Here is a 12778-nt window from a genome sequence, read left to right as displayed (position 1 = left end):
CTTATGCCCCATGGATGCCCCATATTTACAATACAGGGCTTCATGGTGCAAGGTCCCAAGAATGCATCCGAAATTTTGACTTATCCATGGAAAGTATGCCGCAAGGCATCCGACCCAAGACTGGCACATTGCTGTAGTTGCCCGCGCCATGGGGGAATTACCCCCGTGGCGTAGGGGTTAAATGATAATCTTTGAATTGGGTAAGGTGGTCATAAAAAGGATAGTGCAGTGCTCTCTTTAGGATCAGCAGATCTACAGCTACCCTCTTTACAGAAGGACTCTTGGCTATATTTGGAAACAGAATTATCAAGTGTAATGAACTCTAAAGTAATTAATTTTATTTATTTGCCAACTCTTTTGTAGGTTGCGTAGAGTCAATAAATAAACCTACTCAAACAAATAGATGAATATTCAGCTGGCTCTAACAGCTCTCAGACACTTTTCTGTGCCTGTTTTGAACTTGATTGGATGGGTCCATATGTTACTGCAGTACCTGGATTAGCCACAGCGAATTAACCACCATGGCCTTGCCCTTGCTATAGTTACCCAAGTGGGAATTGTTTATGCCTCAAATGATCTAGAGGTGTCCTCATGGTTTCATGCGTGTCTGAGGGCCTCTCCCTAGTCTCCAAGCCATTTCCTGTTCCCCTTTTAGTGGAGGTGACCGAGGAAGACCAGCCCAGCAGAACTCTTCCTTCCAAAAAAACAAATACCATCTTAATATATTTCACAGACCTGGTGGCAATTCATGATTCCTAGAGAAAGAAGAAGAGAAGACGTGTTCTTCATGGTGCCGGTGTGCATTTTGGACTCAGCATTACTTACAGGGATGAAGCGGCTTAGTACCTAATACAGCACATGACCGGAGGGGAGCTCTGCCTGCTGTGTCTGCCTCTCTGTTATTTACGCCTTCAAGTTCTTGGGTGCTTATGTGAACTGATAACTCAGGATTCCCAAGGAGAATAGAGTTGGAACTGCCACAAACACTCTTAAAAACGTGAGAGTCTGTTTACCATTTACCTTATCCTTCTGCATGTATGTATACTGGAAAAGTGAGAGACTTCGACTGAGATCCCTGCCTGATGTGCAGCACTCGTAGTTTGAAGAAATGTTGACTGTAATTTTCTCACCAGTCCATCCAAGATCATTGGCCCCACATACTGCAGCCCATGACAGTTAGTCAGGATAAACCTGACTTCCACAAAATGAGAAGCAAGGAAGAAAAATCAGCAAAACCATACAAAGCTGTTGCATCCAGCATTTACCCCTGAAAGGTGCTTTGCACCCCCTGCGGATTTTCCTGCCTGGTTCCTCTTTTTTGCTGTGACAACCTAGCCTGCTATCTCACTTTGTGGAGCCCGTACTGGATGAAGTTTTTAGGCCCATCCTGCTAGTGTTTTGCTCCCCCCAAAAATGCTATGGCCCGATTACCCATTGTGGGGAGGAATATTCCTGTGTGGAGTTTCACTTCACATAATTATAAGTTATCTCCGGGGCTGCACCTGGATATCCCAGGCACAGAAACACTGGACCTGATTTTACCCGCCAGAAATTCTGGATGGTAAATTGCTTTCAGAATGCTCATCATCCAGTGCCATTCACAAAACCCTGCCAAACCCTCAGTCGGGGCACTTCCCGGATCCCACACAGGAGCCCTCACAGACATTCGCAATGTGCTACCAGCAGTAGTAAATATCTGAAATAAGTCCCAAGAAATCGGAAATTCTATGCAGAATTCCAGCAGGAAAAGAAGGGTGGCACAGTTAGTCCCCATTCTGTGTTTAAGTTGCAATCATAGGAACTCTTTGCCGATATATCATACTGTGTTGGAAATTCCAAACACCTGGAATCTGCACAGAACTTGTAATCTGGCCCTAACAGTAACATTGTTCTACAGGATTAACCATGTGCACTCATGGAAATCTTTTGGCCAAGGTTCCACTGGGAAGTCCATTAGACAAGACTTTGTTATTGCATCTTACTTATTTACCTTTTCCGGCTGGCGTCCTTTGAATTCCCTAGGAACTGATGTTAACAGTTACTCTCATTCACTTTCACTGATCTGAGTAAATCCATTTATTTCCATGTTCCCTTTATAGTTTTTCTTTAAAAATGTTGACGTGTTCCTAATCGCCTATGTTATAATAGCTAATCGCATCTTATATCCATACCTGCCAATTTACAAAGCCTCTTCACTATGTTGGGGGGAGGGAGGCTTGGAGGGGCGGGGTCTGGTGCAGAGAACTATTCAAGAGGCACTCTGCCCCTCAACAAACCCCCCTCCCAATAAAAATGAAAAAAATGGTCATCCAGGCTGTCGGCGATGTCCTGGGGTGTTTTTACACCTTTTAATGGGCGTCGGCTGCTTACAGCCTCTGAAAACGAGCTGGAATTCCACTGTAGATAGTGGTTTAAAGCTTGTTCTCGCTGCCACTGTATGATTTCGGCTCCTCACTGGGTGATCGTGTGAAGGGAGCCAAAATCGTGTGACACACGGTGGCACCATGTGAGTTGGCAGGTATGTACATCATCAGTGAGGCACTCAGCAATCAAACGTTTCTTACTTCGACCTCAGTCACTTGAATAAAGCCTATTTTAATATCTTGAAGAAAGACTACTGTGGGTTGCAAGAAATAGCAACAGAACACCTCCTCTTTTCTTGCAGCACCAGCGATCGCATGAGGACCCTGCTGCTCTCAAGTTCACTTTCTACGAAGTGATAACAGCCAGCCATCACGCCCCTTCAGAGTTAAAAAGTCTACAAAAGAGATGCCTGGTGCCCGGCTGGTATGCTGCTCACATAGAACGATGGCTAACATACTTCCCTTCTGGGCAGGTAATGAGAAACAAAATTAAGTTGTTTTTAAATAATCTGTCTAAAATCAGGGCTAATGCAAAGAAATTTATTACAGCAGAGGAAACTTCAGCTAGACTGACCCCTCCCTTCTGTACTTAGAACTGTAGCACAGGTGAATTGGTATGTTGTCCCCAACGTGCAAGTGATCTACCAAGGTTATTCTTTATAGTTCAGAAGTATTGTGCTACTCTGAAGTACATCTACAAATCGAGATATTCTTTATAAAAGCTACATAATTGCACATGCAATAAATACGATTTATGTATGTCTACATATGTGTGGTGAAAGATTCCTTCACTGCAATCTTACATTTTCCTTTTTTTAATATTGTTTTGTGCTTACAACCAGGCATTTATGATTGTGAAGGGCAAAAAATGTTCTCTTATGAATATGTCACCTGTGCAACACAGAAACAACTGCCCTTCAAACAAGGTATGGTGTAGGAAAAAATTCACAGCTCAACCAATGACAGGACTCAGATACAGGAATTTGGCTCCTCTTTGTGATTACATTCTTCCTATGCACATATAGCTTATGCAAGTTGTTGGAAAGTTGGTTATTGGTAGTGGTAAGTATGCACCTACCACTAATAATCAGGCCAATAAATTAGTCCCTTGTTCAACCCTTGGTAGCTGTCAGCGAGCAGTCAGGCCTAACTTAGGAGAGAGGAGAAAAAGCATTTAAAAACACATAACCCGAATAAGTAAATTTATAAAACTATGTTATATTTTTATGAACAAATAGACACCAAAATGACAAAAAATCAATGTAGGGACCCGGATATGAGTTTTTAAAGAATTAACACTTTCTAGTGCTTAAAAGCCTATAGCGCCACTGTGGGACAGCTGGACATGCTTGACCCGGACAAAATGAAAGCTGGCCAACCACAATGGAGCACTGGTTGGATACACTAATCACGAGCCTCGGTCAAAATTTTACCTTCACACTTAGAAACTTTTTGGGAGCTTTTTCTTCTGGCATCGATCGGCCCTCCACAGCAGACCAAATTCAGTGAGGATTTGCTGGCTTGACTTTTTGCGAGGCCCCGGTTAAATCCTGAAAGTCTGGAGCTCTGGAGCTTTCAGCTGGACAAACCTGAAATCCTGGCTGAGTTGCGGTGGAATGTAGTCGGGTTGACTCTCTACATCGGGTCGGTCACCTCCTGGAGCTTTTCCACAAAAGTTCTCCAAACTTCAGTAGGTGCTTCCGGAAGGTATCCTTGTAGGTTTTAAGTGTCCAAAACACTGATCTAAAGGTATGGAATCTCCTAGATGGTCTGCGGGATGTATGGACTACAATTACCACAATGCTCCTTGCTAAACCCTTTGAAGTCCATTGGACAAACTCCAGGATAGAGACTCTTGGTGGAGATGATGCAGGTGGGCTCTGTTAACCTGTAGCTTGCAAGGAGTCCACTCCTTAATCCTTCTTGAAGCAAGGTACAGTCCCCGGGGCTGAAGTACCAGATTGTGACACATGTGCAGTCGGTCAGTGTGCAGGCCTTTGGGTGCAAATCCAGATTTGAGCAGGGCAGTCCTTCTTCTCCTTGTAGTTTCAGGCAGCAGATCTGAGAGACAATGCAGCTCTCACATATTTATTCAGTCTTCTGGGGTGACAAGCAGAGGGGCCTCTCTGCCCATTAAGAAGCTGGGTGCCACCTAAAAGCATGATAACTTCCTCCTAAGTGTGGTTTCTTCTTGTCCCACAAAGCACTGCACTTCCAAAATCCTACATGGATGAATTCTCTTCAGAGGAGTAAGAGCTGGCTACTGCAGACCTTCCACCATCAGATAACCTCTGCTCCAAACTGGCCACTAATCTTCTGATCAAAGCAGCCTGGCTAAGTCTGTTAGCGCTGACCAATCAGGGGAGACTGCTAGAAAGCTGGGTTTTGGCTCACAGACAAAAAAGTCTTATAACTTGTGTTCTGTACTAATTATGCCAAATTCAACAGTGGCAATGGTTATACTTACACGAACGATTGCAATGTTAGCCTATGTAGCTAAGTACCTACAATGGGGAAAATTAAATGGGCAGTTTTCCCCTCACCAAGGTATATAAAACATCTTGTAGTAGGACCCTGTCTATAGCTGCATGGCCTCACCACTGGGACACCTAGGGAAACCTTGGGGTGCCTAATATGTAGAAATATAAGGTAATTTATCACTTTTAAAGTGCCCATACCATCAAAGTCAAATGTGCATACAGTTTACTTTTAAATTCAGTCTGCAAAGCAAGGCTGCCTTTAAAATGACAGCAGGCACTCAGCAGTGCACACATGCAAGTGCATAACATCTTCTGGGCCTCTAAACTTCCATGTCCTATTATATACTAGGGGCTTATATGTAGTTTGAACCCCCTAGTCCTATTAAATGCCAGCGTCTTATAGGGTCTGTCAATACCCATTGTTAGAATTTACTTTTAGAAGCGGGCTGCAGGACTGCCTTTAACAGGACAGCAAACACACAGCAGTGCACACAACCAAGTGCAAAAACTATGCTGGTCCTCGAAATCTCCATGCCCTATTATATACTAGGGACTTATAGGTGGATTGCAACCCCATGCCCTATTATCACTAGGGACTTATGGGGTCTGTCATTGCCAATTGTATGTGTACCCTATTACATGTGACTTTTTTAGGTCTCCTGAGACAGCGCATGCTCTGTCTCTTCGAGACATTTAGTAAGTGGCTTTTAAAAGTGCCACCAGAGGCTTTTGCTGGCCTCCAGCTGGCGTTCACTAGCGTGTGCATGTGCACAGCTGCCATCTGTGTTTTTATTGCTGTAATCAGGCTCCTCTGCTTGCACTACCCCCTCCCTTTTCCCCCTCCCTCCTGGTCAGCTTAATTTTTTGTCTTCTATGGCTGTGAATCATGCTCCCCTGCTCGCACTCCCCCTCCCTTCTCCCCCTTCCTCTTCGTCAGTTTCATTTGTTTCTTCTATCCTGTGAATGCTCCTCTGCTGGCACTCCCCCCTCCCTTCTTCCCCTCCCTCTTCGTCAGTTTCATTTGTGTCTTCTATCACTGTGAATGCTCCTGCTTTAAACAGGCACACACACCATCAGTCGGCAGTGCACACTTTCACCAGGCACACACACCACCAGCCATCAGTGCACGCTTCCACCAGGCACACACACCACCAGCCATCAGTGCACGCTTCCAACAGGCACACACACCACCAGCTGTCAGTGCACGCTTCCACCAGGCACACACCACCAACCGTCAGTGCACGCTTCCACCAGGCACACACACCACCAGTCATGAGTGCACGCTTCCACCAGGCACACACACCACCAACCGACAGTGCATGCTTCCGCCAGGCACACACACCACCAGTCATCCGTGCACGCTTCCACCAGGCACACACACCACCAGTTATCAGTGCACACTTCCACCAGACACACACCACCAGCCGTCAGTGCATGCTTCCACCAGGCTACCACACCACCAGCTGTCAGTGCACGCTTCCACCAGGCACACACCACCAGCCATCAGTGCACGCTTTCACCAGGCACATACACCACCAGCCATCGGTGCACGCTTCCACCAGGCGCACACCACCAGCTGTCAGTGCATGCTTCCACCAGGCACACACACCACCAGCTGTCAGTGCACGCTTCCACCAGGCACACACACCACCAGCTGTCAGTGCACGCTTCCACCAGGCACACACACCACCAGGCGTCAGTGCATGCTTTCACCAGGCACACATAACATCAGCTGTCAGTGCACGCTTTCACCAGGCACACACACCACCAGCTGTCAGTGTACGCTTCCACCAGGCACACACACCACCAGCCGTCAGTGCACGCTTCCTGTCATTGCACGCTTCCACCAGGCACACACACCACCAGCCGTCAGTGCACACTTCCTGTCAGTGCACACTTCCACCAGGCACACACACCACCAGCCGTCAGTGCACACTTTCACCAGGCACACACACCACCAGCTGTCAGTGCACACTTCCACCAGGCACACACACCACCAGCCATCAGTGTACGCTTCCTGTCAGTGCACACTTCCACCAGGCACACACACCACCAGCCATCAGTGTACGCTTCCTGTCAGTGCACGCTTCCACCAGGCACACACTCCACCAGCCATCAGTGCACGCTTCCTGTCAGTGCACACTTCCACCAGGCACACACACCACCAGCCGTCAGTGTACACTTTCACCAGACACACACACCACCAGCTGTCAGTGCACGCTTCCACCAGGCACACACACCACCAGCTGTTGGTGCACGCTTCCACCAGGCACACACACCACCAGCCGTCAGTGCACGCTTTCACCAGGCACACATACCACCAGCTGTCAGTGCACGCTTTCACCAGGCACACACACCACCAGCCATCAGTGCACGCTTCCTGTCAGTGCACACTTCCACCAGGCACACACACCACCAGCCGTCAGTGTACACTTTCACCAGGCACACACACCACCAGCTGTCAGTGCACGCTTCCACCAGGCACACACACCACCAGCTGTCGGTGCACGCTTCCACCAGGCACACACACGACCAGCCGTCAGTGCACGCTTTCACCAGGCACACATACCACCAGCTGTCAGTGCACGCTTTCACCAGGCACACACACCACCAGCCGTCAGTGCATCAGGCAGGCTCTTCTCAGAGTTTCTTAGTAAATATGTGTTTGATGCCTGGGAGGGAGTGGGTCGAGTTTCCTTAAACCATGCTGAGTATGCAGGTGCAGTGCATGAACTCCTGTGTGAGTGAGTCATGCTGCCTGGGGCTCACTCACTCCACACTTGTAAATTGCGCCTGCACCAGGCTTTTTCTCATTTGAAAAGTTCGCCGCATGCGCTAGGCAGCCCCCACACCCCCGGGAATGACTGCTTCCTACAACCAGAATGGAAACAACATTCAGAGCAATGAAAACAAGTTCATTTGATGCAAAGAACTGTTAACAAAAACCATGTCCAGCTATTGTAGATCTGGCAACTTAAACACAACAGCAACAAAAAACAAACAAGCATTGATATAGCCAATAGGTCTCGCTTTTTGAACCCTATAAGTATTTAGCTATGCAGCAGAATATCCTTGGTGCAACAACTGTTGCATGGCTAAACACCTTTAAGGTCCCAAATGCGAGACCTATTGGCTATGCCAATGCTTATTAACATATCACTGGCCATGAGCCTGGTTAGTAGAGCCCAGGGTACAGTAAGAGTCAGTTACCACCAGTATTATTCAGCAAAACATGGAGGTGAACAGGCCAAAAGGATGACTTTCTAACACAATTTTGTGACAAAATCAGAAAGCACATTTCTAGCACAGTTTTGTGACAAAATCAGGAAGCAAAATACTACTTTTGGTTTCTGGAGGGAGAAATGTAAAGATTAGTGATGAAAGTGTTGAGGACCTTAAGCGGCTCAAGCTAGATATTATGTTCTGTGTTATTTTCGAACTTCAGTGTGTGTGAGGTCTTCAAATAACGTGTCCAAGTATCAATTAATTAGACATGAATTTGCAAAAAATACAGGCTTTCAAAAAAAGATTTAATGTATATGGATTTTAATCAATCAGGGAAATAATTATTTTGCATTTTGTCTTTACAAAAATAGGATTAAAGAGTAAATACCTATCCTTCACATGAAATAGGTCAATGCATTTGACAGATTTTAAGTGTACACCTTCACCCAATAAGCTGCCTAAATAATCCTTATTTCAAAAAGCAAGGGTTGAGGCAAAACAAAACAGCACCTGCTTTTGCCTGTGACTTGAGAGTTATAGCGATGGTGCTTGTGAATCCAAAGAACACAACCCCGTCTGTTCCTTCAAGGGCAAAGCCCAAAAATTGCAGTGAACGATATGGAATCAGCACCCATCTAAGAAATGTTCATTGACAGTCTCTATTGTTCTCAATATATATTAGAGTGCAAGATCTTGTAATAAATAGGTCCGGACTGTTGCAATGTTTCTAATTCAAATTCTTTATTGTAGTAATCCAAGACAGGCAAAAATCCAAGAACATATGTGGATTTCCCTTCTTTTGCCTAAATAATCCTGTCTCAAGTTTAATTTCCTGCTATAAGAAATTGTCCGGGGATACTAAGAGAGAGAGAGAGGTCAAACACTTTTATACATAAAATGTATAATGCTACTTCATTGGTATCCTCACAGAGATAAACAAAATATCACCTTGAGGGACCTATTAGTTGTGTGGAAATAGTGGAAGGCTTCCTGTTAGGAATGTGGTGGGGAGAGTTGCAAGAATATAACAACTGTAATAACAAGGAGTTAAACAATAAAAAATGTAACAGGATCATACACAGATATGCATTAACTATTTCCTGACGGTCAGTTGTGCCAACCATGTGTTTTATTTGGTACAAGTTTTTAGTGACAACCAGGTATGTTGCCTTTGGGTTATCTACAACATAAAACACATGTTATAATAGCCCTTTGACTCGATTCACAGACATGTTGCTGTTACTTACTTGTGTACTCATCAATTCCAAATATAAACCAGGAATAAGCCAGGAGTACTTTTGCTTACTAGTGAAATTATTACATCAGGAGTGCTACAGGTGTAGGTCACACTTACACAACAGTCTTTGTGAATCAGGTCAATTGAGAGAAAGCAGAAAAATGTGTATAAAGAAGGAATAAGCCAGCAGGAATTTGAAAACAGGGAAGGAAGGGAATAAAGAATAGGCTCCAAGAATGTTTTAAATGAAACACTTTCATTTATTTAGCAAAACGCAAGTAACTAAAGATGCTTCTAATAAGCTGTAGTGAGGAAATTCCAGAATGTCGCACTGAAGAAAGATTATGAAATAGTCTTCCAATTAAGAAACCTGGTCTGGCAACCAGAGGACCAAAGGCCACAAATATTCTCAACTTGGATATCAGGCATAAACAAGGAGACAAGCTGCAACCCAGTGAAATACCAAAGGTCAGAGGTGTAGGTATCAACCTGGTCCAACCAATATACATAAACTTTGATTTTTCAGCAAAGAAATAGGTGTTCTAACCCTGCACCCTAGCCCCAGTCTTGTCTTACAGGATGTGTCTAAAGCTCCAGTGTTAAAAAAGCATAAAGAGCTGATGAGAGGTCCTGTGCACAAAAGTTGCTCCCTTAAAATATGCATCACTCCTTATCCATAATAAATGCACACCCTCTTGAAATCCATTCTGTATGGGAAACACATTGTTTTGAACAATGAAGGGTTACAAGTTGTGATGCAATTTTCCATGCTCTTCCCCAAAAATAAAGTCATGGTATGTGGAAACCTTATCTAATACTTCAGTGTATAGCAATGCTCTTTTCAATAAGAGGTGTGTTTCCCCGCGATAAGTACATTTTGAAAGACCCCTTTGGGCAGAAAATATTTGATCAGGTAAGTCTAAAATGCATAAAGTGCTGAAATTGGGGTTAATCAAAGAGGCAGTGAATGGAAGCTGGGAAGTGGATGGGCTTTAAGGCTGAGTTGATCTAATGCAATTAATAGAAGACCAGCTCTTGTCAGTTTTAGGATGAGGATTTAAGAAATAATAAGAATGAGAATCATTTTCAGATTGATTTGCTTGCACATTGTTAGAGTCATACACCCAGAATCATCAATGTCCCGTTTTGCGAGTCCTTAATAGCGATTATTAAGGAATCGCTATTACAGACTCGCAAAACGGGATTCATGTAGAAATCGCAAAAAAATGTGCGATTCCTACAGCTTCCTTATTTGCGATTAGCAAATTGCTAATCGCAAATAAGGAATAACTCCCCATTCATTCCTATGGGCCTAAAGGCTCCCCATTCATTCCTATGGGCCTAAAGGCCCATAGGAATGAATGGGGAGGTATTCCTTATTTGCGATTAGCAATTTGCTAATCGCAAATAAGGATGCGATTTAAAGGGTGCCAGGGTGTCCACAGGACACCCTGTAGCACCCCTGAAATGTCAATGTAGACTGATGTTGCGCGCACACATGTCCAAAGGACATGTGTGTGTGTAAAATACAACTTAGACAAATGCATTAATGTGCATTTTTCTAAGTTTTCGCAATTTACCACGAAGTCAGACTTCGCGGTAAATAGCGGTAAAAAATAGCGAATTCGCAATTTTTCAAAGGTTCATGAATAGCATTTAAGGAATCTCTAATTGAGATTCCTTAAATGCGATCGCAATTTGAGAAATCGCAATTATTTGCGATTTTCCAAATTGCGAGTTCATGACCCATTGATGAATTCCAAATGCTATTTTTGCGGGCACAAACGGCCGAATTTTGCGATTCGCACCGTTTGCGCTCGCAAAAATGCTTGATGAATCTATGTGATAGTCTCAGTGCTTCATTTGAGCTGGTGGTTTCTGGTGCTCGGCTCCAGCACTTAATTGTCAACACCAGCGCTTTGCCATAGGGTGGTACTGTCTGGCCAATTTAGAGGTGACCACAACAACAGGTAATTATTAATTTAATACATCAATTAAAAATGACTATTACCTACCACTCAAGCCATTCTTATAGCTTTGGGGGCCTAAAATAGTCTGCAATGTCACACTTGTAGGTGTGTGAGGGTTAGTAGTTGTGTTGTCACTATCATTGGTAGCATGGCATGAGAAGCAATATGTGGTCCAAGCTGTAGTGGCCTCCTGAAGAGAGCCCTGGAACTTATTTTTTAATACAGGATATTGTAGACTATACAGTGCTTAATTTATCTAAATTTTAAAAATCACTTTCGGGGGACTGGTCCAGATTTGAGTGACCTTAATTAATTTAGGTGTCTAACTTTTAATAGCAGACCCAGCATGTAATTATATTTAGAGACACCTGTGATATTGTGAGACTATGATATATTCTTGTTTTTTAATTATGTATTGTTTAATAAGCAAGCCTCCGTAGGATAATGTATCCATGAATAAACAAGCAGCCTCATATATTGGGAAGATATCGGATATGCTCTGGATAGCAAAGACATGTTTTTTGTTTACATTAGAGAATGTGAGGGCAGGCTGAGAGGGAAATATTGAATATGCAAGCATTATACACTTACAGGTAGATTCATGAAGCCAAAATTGGCTCGCAAAGGGCCAGATTCTGAGAATCTGGCCCTTTGCGAGGGCTATTTTTGCATTTGGGATTCATCATCCCAAATGCAAAAATCGCAATTATAGAAATCGCTAAATTGCGAAGAATCGCATTTAAGGAATCTCAATTAGAGATTCCTTAAATGCTATTCATGAACCTTTTAAAAATTGCGAATTCGCAATATGGGGCCGCTATTTACCGCGAAGTGTAACTTCGTGGTAAATAGCGAAAACGTAGAAAAATGCACTTTAGTGCATTATTCTAAGTTGTATGTTACACACACACATGTCCTTTGGACGTGTGTGCGCAACACCAGTGTACATTTGCATTTCAGGTGTGCTACAGGGTGTCCTTTGGACACCCTGGTACCCTTGAAATCGCTTCCTTATTTGCGATTCGCTAATTGCTAATCGCAAATAAGGAATGACTCCCCATTCATTCCTATGGGCCTTGAGGCCCATAGGAATGAATGGGAAAGCCATTTCTTATTTGCGATTAGCAATTAGCGAATCGCAAATAAGGAAGCAGTAGAAATCGCTAAATAAATTGCGATTTCTACATGCATCCCGTTTTGCGAGTCTATAATAGCGATTCCTTAATAATCGCTATTAAGGACTCGCAAAAGAGGACTTTGATGAATCTGGGGGTAAGCACTTGTTAAGCTGCTTCATGTAAGGTTTTTGAAACCCTGTGCTTAGACATTTCAAGATATATATGCTTCCAGACAGGCTCCTGACGACTATACATTCACAAACTGAGGAATGCGGTGCTTTTCCTACTGGAGTCATGTACTACAGCAATCATTCACAAAGCTACCCAGAATATGTAGCAACAGGACTATTCACTACCATATTTCACATATTATGCCTATAATGTT

General features: G+C 43.9%; 1 protein-coding gene across 1 annotated transcript in view; it reads left to right on the top strand.

Annotated features, from left to right (window-relative positions):
- The window catches only part of LOC144819957 (bifunctional heparan sulfate N-deacetylase/N-sulfotransferase 3), a 532418-nt gene that overhangs the window by 461690 nt on the left and 57950 nt on the right, over nt 1-12778 (top strand). The window contains exon 10 of the mRNA XM_078677644.1: nt 2666-2836. Within this exon, the coding sequence (XP_078533770.1) occupies nt 2666-2836 (171 nt within the window). The remainder of the gene's footprint in view (nt 1-2665; nt 2837-12778) is intronic.

This window comes from Lissotriton helveticus, chromosome 2_1 (genome assembly GCF_964261635.1).
Source record: "Lissotriton helveticus chromosome 2_1, aLisHel1.1, whole genome shotgun sequence".
Taxonomy (NCBI): Eukaryota; Metazoa; Chordata; class Amphibia; order Caudata; family Salamandridae; genus Lissotriton; species Lissotriton helveticus.
The sequence above is the reverse complement of the archived record's forward strand: the minus strand, read 5'-3'. Positions and strand labels throughout refer to the sequence as shown.